This window comes from Pleurotus ostreatus (genome assembly GCF_014466165.1).
Source record: "Pleurotus ostreatus strain PC9 chromosome Unknown scaffold_5, whole genome shotgun sequence".
Taxonomy (NCBI): Eukaryota; Fungi; Basidiomycota; class Agaricomycetes; order Agaricales; family Pleurotaceae; genus Pleurotus; species Pleurotus ostreatus.
In genome coordinates, this window is record NW_023503160.1 from 2,497,736 (window position 1) to 2,513,093 (window position 15,358).

Consider the following 15,358-nt stretch of genomic DNA (forward strand, 5'->3'; position numbering starts at 1 on the left):
AACAAGGTAAGTATCACTTCGTGTGATCTGGATCCATAGTGGAGTACCAGCCGAATCTATAAGTAGGTGAAACGCATGAGACAGTTTTATCCTTGGGACTCCTACATACGAGCTCACGGCCACTGCACTGAATCGTCCGTGTAAACGACGAACGGTTACATGGCAGATAACGAATTCTTAGTCCCCGATGATGTCGTCGTGCCGCCAAACCACTCAGCTTGTCACATCCTCTCCAGCATCGCGGGTCCTAAAGTAGGTGCTCTTTGACAGGCGAGGACAGCGAGTACTTCCCTCACTCCTTTCCTCATACTTTCAATGTCCTCAGCAGACGTTTGCACCATTCCGAATAAGGTTTGGATAGGCGAAGCTACGGTCAGGCGTAAGTGGTTGTTAGTCATGGTGATTGTGTTTGCAGTGCTGACGTTGTGTGTATCCCTCCAAAGTTTAGCCAGAGCGTTCTCGTAGCGGGGTTGTAAGTGTCTGAGGGTACCTCAGGGGGCGCGTTTAGAATTCGGTAACTAACCATCGCGTCGAACACGTGACTAAGGTGGATTGGCATGAAGCATTCTACATCGACATCACTGATATCCTTCTTTTCTTGTTTCTTTCCCGACCAAACTCGGTAGCAAGAGAGAGCAGAAACTGGGAGCGAGGTATGGAATTTTAGCCTGAGTCCCCCTAGCAATTTGTCGACAAATTCAACTCTAGATCAAATTCAATAGCCTCACTGACACACTTGAAGGACTTGGACGCCGATACCCAATGTGGCGTGTTCTAGCTATTGTGATTTCACCCCAAAACGCTCGATGAAATGACGTGGAAGCTAGAAAGCAGACCAACAGAGTGGCTCGCGCGTCCGCGAAATCTAGTCCTTGTCGCAGTCGGTCCGTCTCAGAAGCTGCTGCGATGCCCAAGCGCTGACTGACGTTCTCTATTTAAAGCATCTGTGTATTTAAGATGCTGCCGCAGTCCTTCTTTATCCTGCCATACATCTATCCTCGCGCGTGGTTACCGTAGGATACTCTGATCATGGCCGATGCGACGCTTCCAGCAACGGTCGCTCTACCGTCGAATGAGACAAGAGGCTACCAGCGGGAAATGCTGGAAGAAAGCTTCAAAGAGAATATTATCATAGCGCTAGACACAGGATCTGGCAAGACCCGTATCGCGATCTTACGAATCAAGGCTGAAGTTGAACGCCAGCCCGTCAAGGTGAGTATCTATGGCTTGCAGGTAGTTGAGAGACTCGCTGATGCATCAATAGGTGTGCTGGTTCCTTGCCCCCACCGTCACCCTTTGCGAGCAACAAAAAACCGTCATTACACAAGCGATCCCCGGCGGCGTAGCCTTCATATCTGGCGCGTCAAATCCTGACGACTGGAAAGGCCGAGTTCTCTGGGAAGGGCTGCTGTCCACACACAAGGTTGTTGTGTCCACGCCGCAAGTCCTGCTCAATGCCCTGAGGCATGGGTATGTTTCCATGGGCAAGGATATCAGCCTAATCGTCTTCGATGAAGCCCATCACGCGGTTCGAGAGGAGCCATATAACCAAATAATGAGAGAATTTTACTAACGACATGTGTATTCGTTGTCGCCAAGAGCTCTCTTGTTCGGCGACTGGCTCGCGGACCGGGAACAGAAGGAACCCGGACGCGGAACGCAGCCGAACTCCTGAAAGGAGAAACCCCTGTAAGGGGGGCCGAACTCAAGCCGGCCTAGGCGAAGTGTGCGAGTACGTAGATGTAGGTAAATCTAAGTAGTAGATGCAGTAGGGTAAGCGATATGGGTGGGGGAAAGAAATAGACTGCTCGATATGCTATCGAGCGTGAAAGTAAGAAGATGCTGGGAAAGCGGTAAACTAAATAAGAGTTTACCTATCGAGCGTGAAAGTAAGAAGATGGGAACAGTATACGGGAATAGAACATATATATACGTTCGCGCGAGGACAAAGGCGCGATGCTCAAAGGGAGAGACAGGGGATAGGAGTCTCACGTGCACTCGCAAATAGACCGAGGATAAACTTCATCTATCCTCACATCCATCCAGCTCGTTTGGGATAACGACATGTGTATTCGTTGTCGCCAAGAGCTCTCTTGTTCGGCGACTGGCTCGCGGACCGGGAACAGAAGGAACCCGGACGCGGAACGCAGCCGAACTCCTGAAAGGAGAAACCCCTGTAAGGGGGGCCGAACTCAAGCCAAGGAGGGTGTGAAGCGTAGAGAAGGAGGCTCGAAAGCGGGAACATGAGGATCGGCCATGTGGAGACGCGATGAAAGGTTGAGAATCCTGTCTTTCGGAGTGTCGATGTAGAGGCGGTAGGCGTCGCTGCGCCAGCGTCCGAGTTGTTGGATTTCATGATCGAGGAAGCCTGCTGCTGCTGCTGCAGATGCTGCTCCACGCCTGAAGCTATGACCGGAGAAACCGTGAGGTTGGTAACCTGCGTCAAGTAATGCAATGCGAAGGCGAGCGATGAAGCGCGAGCGTGTGAGAGGGGATTGATCAGAAGTAGTAAAGAGGGGGGAATTAGGGGGAAGGGGATTAACAGTGAAAAGATGTAAAAGGGCGGAGACTGGACAAGTAGCGGGGGAATCAGGGGCGGAGGAAATATAGATAGTGACTCCTTTTCGAAAGGGATCCGTCTTGGATGCGGGTAGGGTGAGAATAATGTGGTCAGGATTAAGAGTGGAAGGCATGAAACGAACTGAGGAGCGAGTAATGTGAACGTTAGGGTCAAAGGAATTGGGTTTGTCTATAGTAAATTCGCCGCAACGGAGGAAGCCAGCGTAAGCTAGCTTCGCTGCCGTTATAAAGACGACATCGTCGAATGATGGATATGCGAGGGAAGCAAGTTTGAATAAAATGGGGAAAGTGATGGGAAGTTTGGGTTTACGCTCGCGCTCACCGTGGTACCGCTTGATGCCTCTGATGAGGCGCTGAACGATAGGTGCTTCGCATGCCGTAAAGGGGGCGTCCGCCTCGAGATGGAGGGAACGAACGGCGGTGAGGTAGGATTTAATGGTCTTGGGTTGGAGCGAGCGCGATCCCAGGTATGCGATCCACTCAAGGATGCTACGTTGTGAGGCTGGGATGCAAGAGCCGTCGTTGTTGACCAGGGCGGGACGTTCGCGGACGAAGTTGATAAAAGATTTTTGACCAGTGCTGTAGGTGGACCGGGTGCTGGACGCGAGACCGTGCCAGAGGTAGAATGCGACGAGTCTTGAGTGCTGAGGATGCGTTTGATACCAAGAGTCTGGAGGTTGACTGAGTAGGGCTTCTTGTCGAGATTAGGGGCGAGAGAGAATAGACGAGCATATTGAAAACGGGAAGCAGCGTCAGCGATTGCATTATCAGTGGAAGAAAGCCAAGAAGATGAAAAAGAGAATTGTAGGGCGGCGGCAAGCATGAGGACAAGTCGCAGCAGCTTGACGAGGTGGGTTGATCTGTTGGTGTGGTCGGATAGAGCGGCTACCACAGCCTGATTATCGACGTGAAAGTGTACGTGAGAGTGTCGCCAAAGGTGCCCCCAGCGAAGTATGGCCTGTAGGACCGCGTAGAGTTCTTTGAATTGAATATCGCGTTTCGAGCCCCTGAATCGCCTAGGGACCCGCGTGCTGAACCAATGATTGTTGTAGGCGCCTCCTAACCCTTTTGTACCACTGGCGTCAGTGTAGACGTTGTGATGAATACGGGGAGGGTCGATAAGCGTGACCCCGTTCCAAGAGGAAGCGTACGTAGACCACCAGCGCAAATCACTGCGAGCGTAGCGAGGGATGAAGCGGCGTGAATGTGGCGTGGAGAAAGATGTGGAGAACCTAATCAATTGGCGAATAAATGCGCGAGAATAAGGCACTACTTGAGAGGAGAAGTAGAGGAATCCTGTGAGCTCTTGCAGCTCGTGTAAGTTGCACGACGATTTAGATGACCAAGAGGAGAGCAGCTCTTTGAGGTACGTCAGTTTGTCATCAGGGAGACGAGCTTCCATTGATCCGGAGTCGAGCTCGATCCCGAGAAATTCGAGACGAGTCGTAGGCCAGACCGTTTTCTCTGGTTGGAATGTGAGCCCGAGCGAGTTGCCTAACGTCTGCATCCAGGCGACGGCGTCGTTGGCTAGTGTCAGGGGAGTATCAGGGGCAAAGATGGGGAGAAAATCGTCTAAGTAGTGCTTGAGCTCTGCGGGAATATGACGTTGTATGATCCAATGGAGCGCTTCAGCAAACAAGTTGAAGATGTATGGTGCTGATTTGAGTCCGAATATGAGGACCATGTATTCATAGAACGCGCCGTCCCAGAAGCAACCAATTAGGTGGTAATCCGCGACCCTGAGAGGGATGTGGCGAAAGGCGTCCTTAAGGTCCAGCTTTGCGAGCAGGCAGTTGCGCCCCAAGCGGCGAATGGTGCTTATTGCGTGATAAACAGCCTCGTATACAATGTGTGCCTCGCTGTCTGGGATGCCGTCGTTAACGGAATCGCCGGGGGGCCAGGAGAGGTGGTTGATCACGCGGAATTTGCTGGGGAAGCGCTTTCGCGTAACCGTTCCGAGAGGGGAGGCGCGGAATGCTGGATGAGGTGGTGAGCTGAGGGGGCCGTGGACTCTGCCGTTGGACTGCAGGACACACATGTCCTTGTCTATGACGTCAGGGTGCTCGACGGCTGTTTTGAGGTTGCGGCACGATTGAGGCTTATCGCTTCCAGCAAATCCTATAGCAGCACCATGTTTTATTATATGCAGTAATGCCTGTACAAACTCATAATCGGGGTATTCGGCTAAGTAATGCGCCCACTGAGAGGGGACGAGTGTCGAAACGACTGGCGGGTCATCGGCGGAGCGAAGGGATACCCGATTGCAACGAGGGTCCGAGTTGGGGCGAGCAGGAGGCAGAATATTAGGAGGGAATAGGGATAGAGGAGCGTCGATTAGGGGAGGAGGTGTAGAAGTAGGAATAGATGATGGGAGAGGAGGAATCCGTGGCTCGTCCTGCTGGCGAGGACGAGGAGAGGACAGTGGGTGCGAAGCCCTCGTCCTGCCAGGACTTCAGGTGCTGGATGATGCCTGCGTACAAGCCGACTTGCCGTGCGCGGTAGAGCCGCAGGCGGAGCATTTATGAATGCGGCCGGACTTGCAAGGCGTCGTCGAGCATCTGCCGTCATTGAATCGGTTGCAGGTTTGGCTAGAGACGTCGCGCGTCACCGATGCGGGGGCGGCGGACTTTTGCTTGGACGAGCTGGCGGAGCTAGACTTTACCTCCTGGAAGATATTCGATCGGTGGAGCTGCCCAACTAGTGCTCGATCCTCGTCTGCCCAAAGGGAATAGTCCCCCCTGAGCATCTCCCTGATGCGACGGGAGTGATGTGCGATGTGATAAGTGAGGATAGCGGGATAGCTGAAGTACCTCGAGTATTCATGTAGGAGGTTGGTGTAACCCTGAGTGGAAACTGCCACATCAGCGACCGCCTGGATGCTGCCCGTAGTTGCGACGAATCTGAATAGGATTTGGAAGTAAACCCCGAGAGCGCGCATGAAGGTGGAGAAATCTGGGAGATCTTTGATTGGAGCTGTGTCCGTGGCGCGGAGAGCGCCGTCCTCGAGGGCATATGTGGTTGTGGTAGCCTTCGCGGTGATACTGGGGATGAGTTTCCCAAGCTGCTGAGGCTTGAACTCATGCTTGCCGATAGACGCGACGATCGTGGCATCGACGTCGGGGAAGAGATCAGGAATTGATAACGCACCGGTAGTGGTGTTCGACGTGGGAGGAGGAACATAGGAGAGCAAAGGGGGGGCCCCTTGTGGGTTTGGTGTGATGGGGTTGGCTGGAACCACCGGAACAGGAGGAACAGGGGGGGGTTGAGGAGGAGTACTCGCCGCTGTGCGAAGAAGGCTCAAGATCTCCTGCATGCTTGATTCGAGTCCTACGACCCTTTGTTCTAAGGGATTGTTCTCCGGGTCGTTTACTGGCGTTGTTCTTCCTTCACCTGGCATGATTGGCTCGTGAGGTGACAAAGGCTGAGGAGATGATATTATTGGTGAAGTAATAGGCGAAGAGGGAGGAGTAGGCGAAAGACGCGACTGAGTGGCTAAGGACGACGATGAAAGGAAGCGGCCGTTGGCGTCGCGGGGGCGAGCAGAGGTGCGAGCTCTCCTTGGAGGCGTCCTGGAAAGAAATAGACTGCTCGATATGCTATCGAGCGTGAAAGTAAGAAGATGCTGGGAAAGCGGTAAACTAAATAAGAGTTTACCTATCGAGCGTGAAAGTAAGAAGATGGGAACAGTATACGGGAATAGAACATATATATACGTTCGCGCGAGGACAAAGGCGCGATGCTCAAAGGGAGAGACAGGGGATAGGAGTCTCACGTGCACTCGCAAATAGACCGAGGATAAACTTCATCTATCCTCACAATGAGAGAATTTTACTTCCATCTTCCCCCACGAGTATCAGACAATGGTCCATGTACGATCGCACGGCCTGCAATCATGGGGATGACTGCGAGTCCGGTATATGGTGGCAATGTCGAGCGAGCATTCAGGTATGTGTACATTTCGATCCACGCTCCCTTTTGTCGATCATTGTCGATAACATAGTTATCATGCCCAGGTCGCTTGAAGCAAACCTGGATTGTACAATCCGAGCGCCAAGGATCCACCGTGCAGAATTAGGCCGACATGTCTATCGCCCCACCTTCACACATGTCATGTACGAGCCGAGTTCAGACTTGGATCCCATCTCTACGAATCTCGCCTCCTTGGATTATGTCGTCAAATCATTAAAGATAGATGACGACCCCCTCGTCATTCTCCTACGCAAACAGTTGTCAACGATGCCTCAAGACGCAGTCGAGCGACCCCGGCTTGATCAACGCCTCTCCAAGGTGATAGCCAAGAAGGATACCTTCTGTGAGAAGGGTCTACGAGACCTCCGACGGGCGGCCCAAGCGATAAGCCTCGATGTTGGTACATGGGCTGCTGACTGGTACATCGCGGAAGTTTTGACGAAAATCAACTCGTTCCAAAGAGGCCAGTATACTCAGCTCTTCTCCAGTTGGAGAGACACAGAGGCAGCCTACATGGCCAAGCAACTGACAGTCCAGGCGACTGAGGTGTCCTACGATCCGGATGACATTGTCGATGATGTTACAAGCAAGACCCAAACGCTGATTGCGCATTTGCTCCAGGAGAAGGCGGAAGCAGAGGCGAAAAACGATGCATACAGCTGTATTGTATTCGTGCAGCGGCGCGATATAGTATATGCTCTGGCAACAGTTCTGCGCCATCATCCCAAAACGAAAGACAAATTTCGGATCAGATGCCTTGTTGGGTCTTCCGATAACTCCCAGCGTTATTCGTTCCTCGATATTACTCGAACGTTCGTGCAACAAACGCAAGACAAGATCTTGAAGGACTTCGAATCTGGGATCATTAACTTACTGATATCGACATCAGTTGCGGAGGAAGGGGTTGATGTTCAGGCGTGTGGTAGTGTTATTCGCTGGGATCCACCTCCAAACATGGCTAGCTGGGCTCAAAGTCGGGGTCGAGCAAGGCGAAAGAGGAGCACATTCACTTTGATGTTTTCGTCGGACAGCGCAAATCAGAAATCGGTGGAGGAATGGGAAAAGATGGAGCAACAAATGATTGCCCTTTGCAACAGCGAGCGCGAAAGGCAGGCGCAGGTTCGTCGCCTCCAGGAAGGCTCCAATGAAGGCTCAGAGGATGACGATGAAGACAATGACAACGACGACAAGATGTTGAGGATTGAATCGACTGGGTGAGTGACTTTGTCGCAGTATTGATGTATCGCTTTCTCATGCGAAACGTAGCGCCATCCTTACTCTGCACTCTGCCATAGGGCACTTGGAGTACTTCTGCGCCGTAATGCCAGACTCCGATCATGCGAACCTCCAGCCTCTGTACGATATTGATCCTCCTGACATGCCCGAGGGATGGCACGCATTTGAACACAGGCTCGCCGTTGAACCCCCCAAAGGACCCTTTGGGGCGACAGTTACCCTACCCAAACTCCTCGCTCCAGAACTTCGCGTCTTCAAGGTACCCAGAATATACAAGAAGAGATCCCTTGCTCAGAGGCATGTCGCGTTCAAGGCCTACAAGGCTCTATACCACGCTGGCATGTTGAATGAACATCTCCTTCCTCTAATGGGCGTAGTGGAGCCACATCTGGAAGAAGAATTGAAAGCAATGCTGAAGGACATAGAAAAGCGAGCGAGCACCGCTAGTGTCTCTGCGCAGATGGATCCATGGGCCCCACAGAAGTCAAGCGATGGCACATTCCCTGAAGGAGGGGAATGGTGGTCGTCCCGGCTGGTGGTTGATGGTCTTCCCCCGCTATTGTTGTTCACCCGTCGTCACCTTCCGGCTTGGGAGAACGACAGTGGGCCAACGTTGTATCGCCCCGGCCGTCTACCTGTGAAAGCAATTTGGACTACACTGAATGATTTACCCACGAATGCTATGATCAATGAAGCGCGTACGTTCACCAGACAGTTATTCTGGGGCATTCATGGTTCTCGGATGCAATGGGATGACCTCGACTTTCAATACCTGTTTCTCCCTACCGGTGACAAGAGGGATGACTTGTGGAGCGCTAGACGTGCTTGGCTACTCGAGCAGGACCTGCTAAACGATTTCGAGGAAAACCATTTCCTTGCCGACGCAAGAACCTTTGGAGAAGCCTTCAAGTATCCAGACGATGTGACCCTAGTGCGAACGGGTTATGGCTTCCATAAAGTTCGCCAGTTCGTGCGCTGGAAATATGATCCGATGAACGATGAAGAAAAGACACGATTTTTGGAAACATATGCGTGTGAAGCACCAAAAATCACCTATCCTCTCCTTGTGGTCCGCCGCTTACCGGCACGTACCAACTTCCTCCTGCCTACTCCCATCGCACAACCAAATCTCGACCCCACTGAGCTGCTGTTATCTCCAGACCAGTGCTCTGTGGTGTTATCTTCAGCTAGTGAGGTCGAATATTCCATACTGTTGCCCTCTATCCTCCGGGAGATAGCAATCTTTACAACCGTCGAATCCCTCCGCAACACTTTATTTCGATCAACAACTCTTCATTCAATACCGCTCGATCTTTTGGCTGTGGCAGCCACTGCTCCCGCGGCACAAGAGCGCTTCAATTACCAGCGACTAGAAATGCTTGGTGACACAGTCCTCAAATTCATCACGACCATCCAGCTGTTGCATAGGTATCCTCTCTGGCACGAGGGATATCTTAGTAAACGAAAAGACCACATCGTGTCGAATGTACAACTAGCGAAAAGCGCCCTGGGCAAGCAGCTCTATACTTGGATCATTCGCAACACGATGGTAGGAAAGAAATGGAAACCGGAGTATTTTTCGACCTCCGCCCCTGCGTCTACCCCTGGCCAACAGGTTGCTCCCCCGGTTCCCACTTCCAACTTATCTAAAGAAGGGACAGAAAAGGAGCAGGAGGACCACCACTTCGGAGCCGAATTTAATGGAATATGCGAGAAGAAAAGCAAGAAGAACAAGAGACAGGCGGACTTCCAGGAGTTGTCTACTAAGGGTAGGTGGACGGATGTCTTGCGCCTATATACAAACATACTCACATTGTTCTGTAGTCTTAGCTGACGTCGTGGAGTCGTTGATAGGTGCAGCTTACATTCACGGTGGCTTCGAACTCGGTCTTGAGTGTATCCGCGTATTTGGCCTCGGTATGGAATGGGAACCTCTCCCGAAATGCATCTCGTCGTTGTTCTCCCGGGTGGCCAAAAACGACGGGAACATGACCGCCGTCCTGCCTAACGTCGAGAAGATGCTTGGATACACGTTCAATCGTAAACTGCTACTCGTTGAGGCTCTCAGCCATGCTAGTCACCAAGAAAACAAGTGCACGGTCTCTTACGAACGCTTGGAGTTCCTTGGGGACTCGGTTCTCGACATGATAGTAACCCACCATATTTACCACGCGCCTGGCAAGCTATACAGTCCCGGACACGTCCACTTACGCCGGTCGGCACTTGTCAACGCGCACATGCTGGCATACATCTGCCTCAAGACATATATCGACCTCATCACTGCTGTACCTAAACGCAAGGACCAAGGTCTGGTAGAGCTGCAACACGGAACACAACGAGTGTATTTGTGGCAGTGTTTAGCACACTCGAGCCCTCGCCTCCTCGACGAACAAGCTCAAACTTTCGTGCGATACCAAAAGATGCAGAATGAACTCGAAACCGCTTTCCTGGAGGGCACCATCTTCCCTTGGGCAGCATTACTTCACCTACAAGCACCCAAGTCCTTCAGCGATATGGTCGAGAGTCTGATAGGAGCCGTCTTCCTGGATTCCTCTGGAAATATTGATATCGTGAGGCAAGTACTTCGAAAGCTCGGATATATGGACATTCTGGAGAGGGTGGTTGGCGATGGGGTGGATGTACTGCATCCGGTATCGAGGGTCTCGCTGTGGGCTTCGAACATAGGCAAAAAAGTTGAATATCGACCTGAGAAGGTGAGGGGGGAGGTCAAGTGCACAATTGTGTTAGATGAAGAAGACACAATCTCCATGAGCACCGTGGACAATGGGCGTGCGAGTATAGATGAGGTCAAGTTTATGGTCGCGGAAAATCTCATCAAAACCATGGGTCTTAGGGACGTCGGATTAAATTACGACGAGTTGAAAAAGAAAAAGAAGGGCCACGCAGGGAAGGCTGGGGAAAGCTGATATGTCATGATACATTGACGAGGGCAGTCCATCTGCTATAGTCGACGTACGACGTTTACAAATTGCCTCTGCTATACTACATACATGTATCTTCTTCCTATGTATACTAGTATATTGGTGCAAATTCATGATCGCGGTTTAAATAGCAGATGCTCCTTGGTAGGAGGGATAACACCACCAGCAAATACAATATTCTTAGGCCTGGTCACCTCGCCGTCAGGAAGCTTGAACTCATAGTTCAAAAGGATGATGGCAATTATAATTTTGAGCTCCATCTATACGAACAATCAATACCCCATAAAACTGTCACAATGAAGGGTGAGTAGGGTGACTGGATGTAGGCTTACCGAGGCAAAGAACCTTCCGGGACATGCATGTCGGCCTGTGAAGCAGGTGCCAGTTTGGTCAAACGAAGGTTGTAAAACAGGTTATTGGTACATACCAGCTCCGAATGCTAGGAACTGTAAACCGTGCTCTGGTCAGCATAAGACACACTCGAGAAATAAATATCATACAAAATTATCGACAGTGGTGAACCCGTACTTCACGTTCGAATCTTCAGAAATGACATTAGTTAGCTGCCCCCCTCTGATAGAAGCAGGCTGGGCCGGGCACCTCCCTTACCTTCAGTTTCCCTGAGCTTAGAGAACCTGAAAGGATCGAAAACGTGTGGATTTGAGTAGACTTGAGGGTCTCGATGGATGTTCTTGAGGTTCACCGTAACCTGATAACCAGCAGGAATGACGACCCCGTCAGGCAGCTTGCCGCTGGCGATAGTGAGACGATTCATCCCAACTAGAGGAGCGTAAGCGTTCGGTGTTCATCCTATAGATAGTGGTAAGTACTTACAGAAAGATAATCCATGCATACGCCCAACTTCTCTCAAGATGCTATCGATCTTCCAGAACCTATTCAGTGCTGACTTGTTCCAACCGCCTTCTTGGTCCAGCACTTCCCTCACTTCTTTCCTCATGTTTTCAATGTCCTGAGTCGACATTTGTGCCATTTCGAATAAGGCTTGGGAAAGGAAGATCGAGCTACGTAAGTCGTAAGTAGTCGGTGCGTCGCTAGCTTTTCTGGAGTACTGACGATGTGTGTATACTCCCGAAATTAAGGTTCAGGATTCGCATCGCTAGGTCGTCGACGTCCGAAGCCAGCTCAAGAGGCGCATTGTCTAAGATGAATTCTGCGATATTGAACTGAAAGCAATGCTATGAGGAAGATGAAGAGGAGAGTGCAGTCAGTACTCACAGGGTGATCGTTGGATACCTTTCGTTCTTCCAAGCGCTTAACGAGATACGGCTTTATGAAAGCCTTTGGTTGCTTTGAACCGCCCCAAATCGACGAGAGGATGAAGTACACAAGCCTGTGGGAAGCACATTAAATGTTAAACGTTAAACGATCAAAGTGTCAGGATATGTAGCCGGACGCACGATCGTAGCCCAGGGACATTAGGGGTCCAGTTGAGAAGTTGAGAGTAAATCATAAGGGTTTCCGCGAAGTTGACAACCGCGTGCACGAAGTGTTCATTACGGCACAATTCGGTCCCCATTACGGCGTGGTTGCTGATACGGCCAATCATGTGTGTCATGGTGTGGAATAAGGGGAGACTGACATATTCTGGGGGGGGAAAGAATGATTCAAGGAAAGTCAATTTCGAGGTCTAAAAGGGTTACCTGAACCAGAAGGTGGTCTAAAGATCTCCTCCATTGCCAACGTGGACTCCTCCAATATCTCGGGGATGAAGGTCGCGATCCCTTTGGTGACTTCGTTGCGGGTCACGGTAGCTTGAAATGGTATCTTTTGTTGCATGTTGTTCATGGTATGATCGAGTCGTAGATTCTGAGGATGGCTCAATTCACAAAAGGGTCTCGCTCCGTGTTGAATCGATTCAATCCACCTACCTCGTTTACTTGAATCGGTTGATTGAACTGGTTGGGACGATGGATTCCACAAATCTCGAAGGAATGAAGCTAAACGACACGTACAATAGAATCGTTGCTAGTTCGGAGTGTTTCTATATGCTCGGCGCTGAGTACAATAATCCATCCACCGAGGGTGGGGATGGCGTATGGTCGACCACCAAACATTCTGTCGGCCTCATCGAGTACCTCTTCGCTCTTGGTGGTGTATCGCAGCGCAGCGATTAAGTAACCAATTCCTCCAGGCTTGCCGACGCGAGGGATACCTTGGGGCGCGCCATCGTAGACCAGGCGATAGATGATGAATGATATAGCGATACCAGCCAAAAGGGCAAATATCATCTTGCGTGGATGAGTGGAGGAGGATTAATGGGCTCAGGGAGGCGATACGGCGGTGTGAACTGAAGCTTCACCCCATGATCCGACGGATGAGAGCAACCGGGGTCAGAGGCTAACCCCGTCGGGACACTACTGCTCATCCCTTTGTAGTCCTTGACAAGAATTGGCTTCAGCGATCGTTTCTCAGCGCGGATCGCTTTCTTTTCATTTCCAGAGGTATCATGCCCCACGTTTCTAATACAGGCCCACTGGCACATCGCATGCATGGACGCAGTATGCCACCAGGAGCCACTCTGGGACTGGATGGGTGAGCAGATATTTAAAAAATTGAGCTGGGAGGAAGTCCTTTCCTAGAACACCAACGACGAGCGAAGTATCCGGCTCCTTGAGCCTCGCCTCGGTTATGCTCTCTTCTTAAACCTGGGAAGCATAGAAGATCGATTCTGCGAAGAGAGGTGGAGGCCGACAGCTACATCCTCGTCCACCTTTTTCTTTACTTTCAACGCACGGTCCCAGCTGGAGTCCCATCAATCGGTGTTTCTGGAAAGAACTGAGTGATTGAGGATGCGGTATGAGTGAAGATACTAGCACACTGTAAGTACTAATCTCAGGCCTCGGTACTGGTAATAGGCGTCAACGAGACCACGCGTAGTAATTACGAGGGTAGACTTCTGCGGCTCGAAACACCGCTGTAAACTCCTGCCTCAAAGTATGGCAGGATATCCGACCCCCACTTCGTTCAGGAGCCATCTTCTGTGTGCCCATAATATTTCGCGTGGGATTTGCTGGCTTGCAGTAAACCAAGGAGTTCCAGTTCATCATCAGCACGTATCACGCGAGCTTCAACGAGTTTCTTCCTTTCGTGGAGAGCCGTTTGGTGCGCGGGATTGGCCAAGAGGATAACGGCGGTTATATCCACCAAATCCGAGTAGATGGTGGGAGTTCGTTGCTCCCGGCGGATCGAATAGAAGATAGTCTGCGCAGTCACGTAGAGTTTGTACAGCAACTTCTGCAGAACTCCCAGATGTCCGTCAACGAGTAGGAATGGAGTGGTTGAATTTGGGGCGCGCCATATGTCTAGGTCGCCTGGTATGATTTCGATAGATTGTCTGCAGTACCATGGAGTAAGCAGAATTCTTCAGCCGTCGAAATGAGCGTACGGGTGGCTTGAGATGGCCTTCCCAAGGACATGGATACTTTCCATACACGTTGGCGTCAGAACCAAGATGCTCGTAACTGCAATCGGGCAAGCCGGAACAAACAACTTCTTACCTCATATCCACTGGATGCAGTATTTCCTGCTTTTTGCCTCATGTTCCACTTCCCAACGCTTATTCTGCCGGACAACTGCACATGCACGTCTCGTACCGTCTCATGTGTGTCAAGAATGGTGGCTCTACCGGGGATTTGGCCAGAGAGCTCGATCGGGGTTTGGTTAAGTTCTCTACATACAGCGCTGTTGCTGTACATGATGTTATTGATGTTGTATATATACGACTCGCCTGCAGCTTCTTATTCATTATCCTCCCCGCCATGTCCTCCACACCCAGACGCACTCGAGTGAGTGCTAGATGCACACAATGCCATCGCACCCTCTGGAGGTATTGGGATTCTATGTGTCTTGCCTGCTTGGACTCCGAACGGACGTTTGAGCCTCAACGGCTGACTATTCGTCTACCTCCGTCTCTCATATTATGCGAGCTGTGCTCTGGTCGCTTCCCGAGGTCGATTTTCATCGGTCTCGATGGCGCGCTCTATGCACGCTGCGCCTCTTGTCGTAAACGCGAGCGGTGCACTCGATGCCGCAAGATCAAGAAGAGACAGCATTTCCGGAAAGACACAGATTTCCCTGTAACCTACTTCAAGACATGCGATAAATGTCGACAAAGGAAGGCCGAGCGCGCCATCGTGCGCCGTCTTTCGGACACTTTTGCTGCCAGTTCGTCTCTAATCACATTCGCGTTAGCTTTCGTCCCTGACGTCGCGCTGCTTGCGAACTTGCATTGATGTACTATAGGGCAATATCAGATGATGGCGCAGCTGTGCACCAGCAATGAGCTGGACGTCGTTTCCGCAGACAGGTCTGAGGTGGGGTGGTGAGGATAGTCGAACGACGGAAAGCGCCTCCCCCCCTCGTGAAGAGATGTTACTGAGAACCTTCATCGAGGAGGTGAATTGGGACTCGAGATGCACTCGTCGTCCTCGGAAAGCCGTGGTCATCCCGTACGTTGCATTCACTGCCTTTCTGTCCGTTTGATTCTCGCCTCACGAGTCCGAAGGCTCACCCGCAATTTAAACCTGTTCAAGCCAGTAGGATTCGTACTTTCCTGCGATTGCCAACTTGGCTGACAAGCATACACAAACTAGTGCTCAGCCGGATGACCC

At 51.3% G+C, this 15,358-nt stretch overlaps 5 protein-coding genes across 5 annotated transcripts; 2 read left to right on the top strand and 3 right to left on the bottom strand.

The window, feature by feature from the left end:
• Positions 1–1,029: 1,029 nt before the first annotated feature.
• Positions 1,030–1,573, top strand: DCL2_2 (Dicer-like protein 2; the record flags this gene model as incomplete). The annotated part of the gene is made up of 2 exons (XM_036777456.1): positions 1,030–1,212; positions 1,265–1,573. The coding sequence occupies 2 exons, from the start codon at positions 1,030–1,032 to the stop codon at positions 1,571–1,573; spliced, it is 492 nt and encodes a 163-aa protein (XP_036631076.1).
• A 3,459-nt stretch (positions 1,574–5,032) lies between these two features.
• PC9H_007934 (uncharacterized protein) lies at positions 5,033–5,977 on the bottom strand (the record flags this gene model as incomplete). Its single annotated transcript, XM_036777457.1, has 1 exon — positions 5,033–5,977. One exon carries the CDS (start codon positions 5,975–5,977, stop codon positions 5,033–5,035), a length of 945 nt encoding a protein of 314 aa, XP_036631077.1.
• A 420-nt stretch (positions 5,978–6,397) lies between these two features.
• DCL2_3 (Dicer-like protein 2) lies at positions 6,398–10,712 on the top strand (the record flags this gene model as incomplete). The annotated part of the gene is made up of 4 exons (XM_036777458.1): positions 6,398–6,531; positions 6,594–7,763; positions 7,816–9,554; positions 9,610–10,712. The coding sequence occupies 4 exons, from the start codon at positions 6,398–6,400 to the stop codon at positions 10,710–10,712; spliced, it is 4,146 nt and encodes a 1,381-aa protein (XP_036631078.1).
• Positions 10,713–10,837: 125 nt separating this feature from the next.
• On the bottom strand, positions 10,838–12,976 carry PC9H_007936 (uncharacterized protein; the record flags this gene model as incomplete). The annotated part of the gene is made up of 12 exons (XM_036777459.1): positions 10,838–10,987; positions 11,060–11,094; positions 11,155–11,173; positions 11,228–11,268; positions 11,337–11,507; positions 11,562–11,749; positions 11,802–11,911; positions 11,964–12,078; positions 12,146–12,332; positions 12,389–12,554; positions 12,617–12,643; positions 12,701–12,976. The coding sequence occupies 12 exons, from the start codon at positions 12,974–12,976 to the stop codon at positions 10,838–10,840; spliced, it is 1,485 nt and encodes a 494-aa protein (XP_036631079.1).
• Positions 12,977–13,712: 736 nt separating this feature from the next.
• PC9H_007937 (uncharacterized protein) lies at positions 13,713–14,177 on the bottom strand (the record flags this gene model as incomplete). Its single annotated transcript, XM_036777460.1, has 2 exons — positions 13,713–14,082; positions 14,134–14,177. The coding sequence occupies 2 exons, from the start codon at positions 14,175–14,177 to the stop codon at positions 13,713–13,715; spliced, it is 414 nt and encodes a 137-aa protein (XP_036631080.1).
• Positions 14,178–15,358: the final 1,181 nt, after the last annotated feature.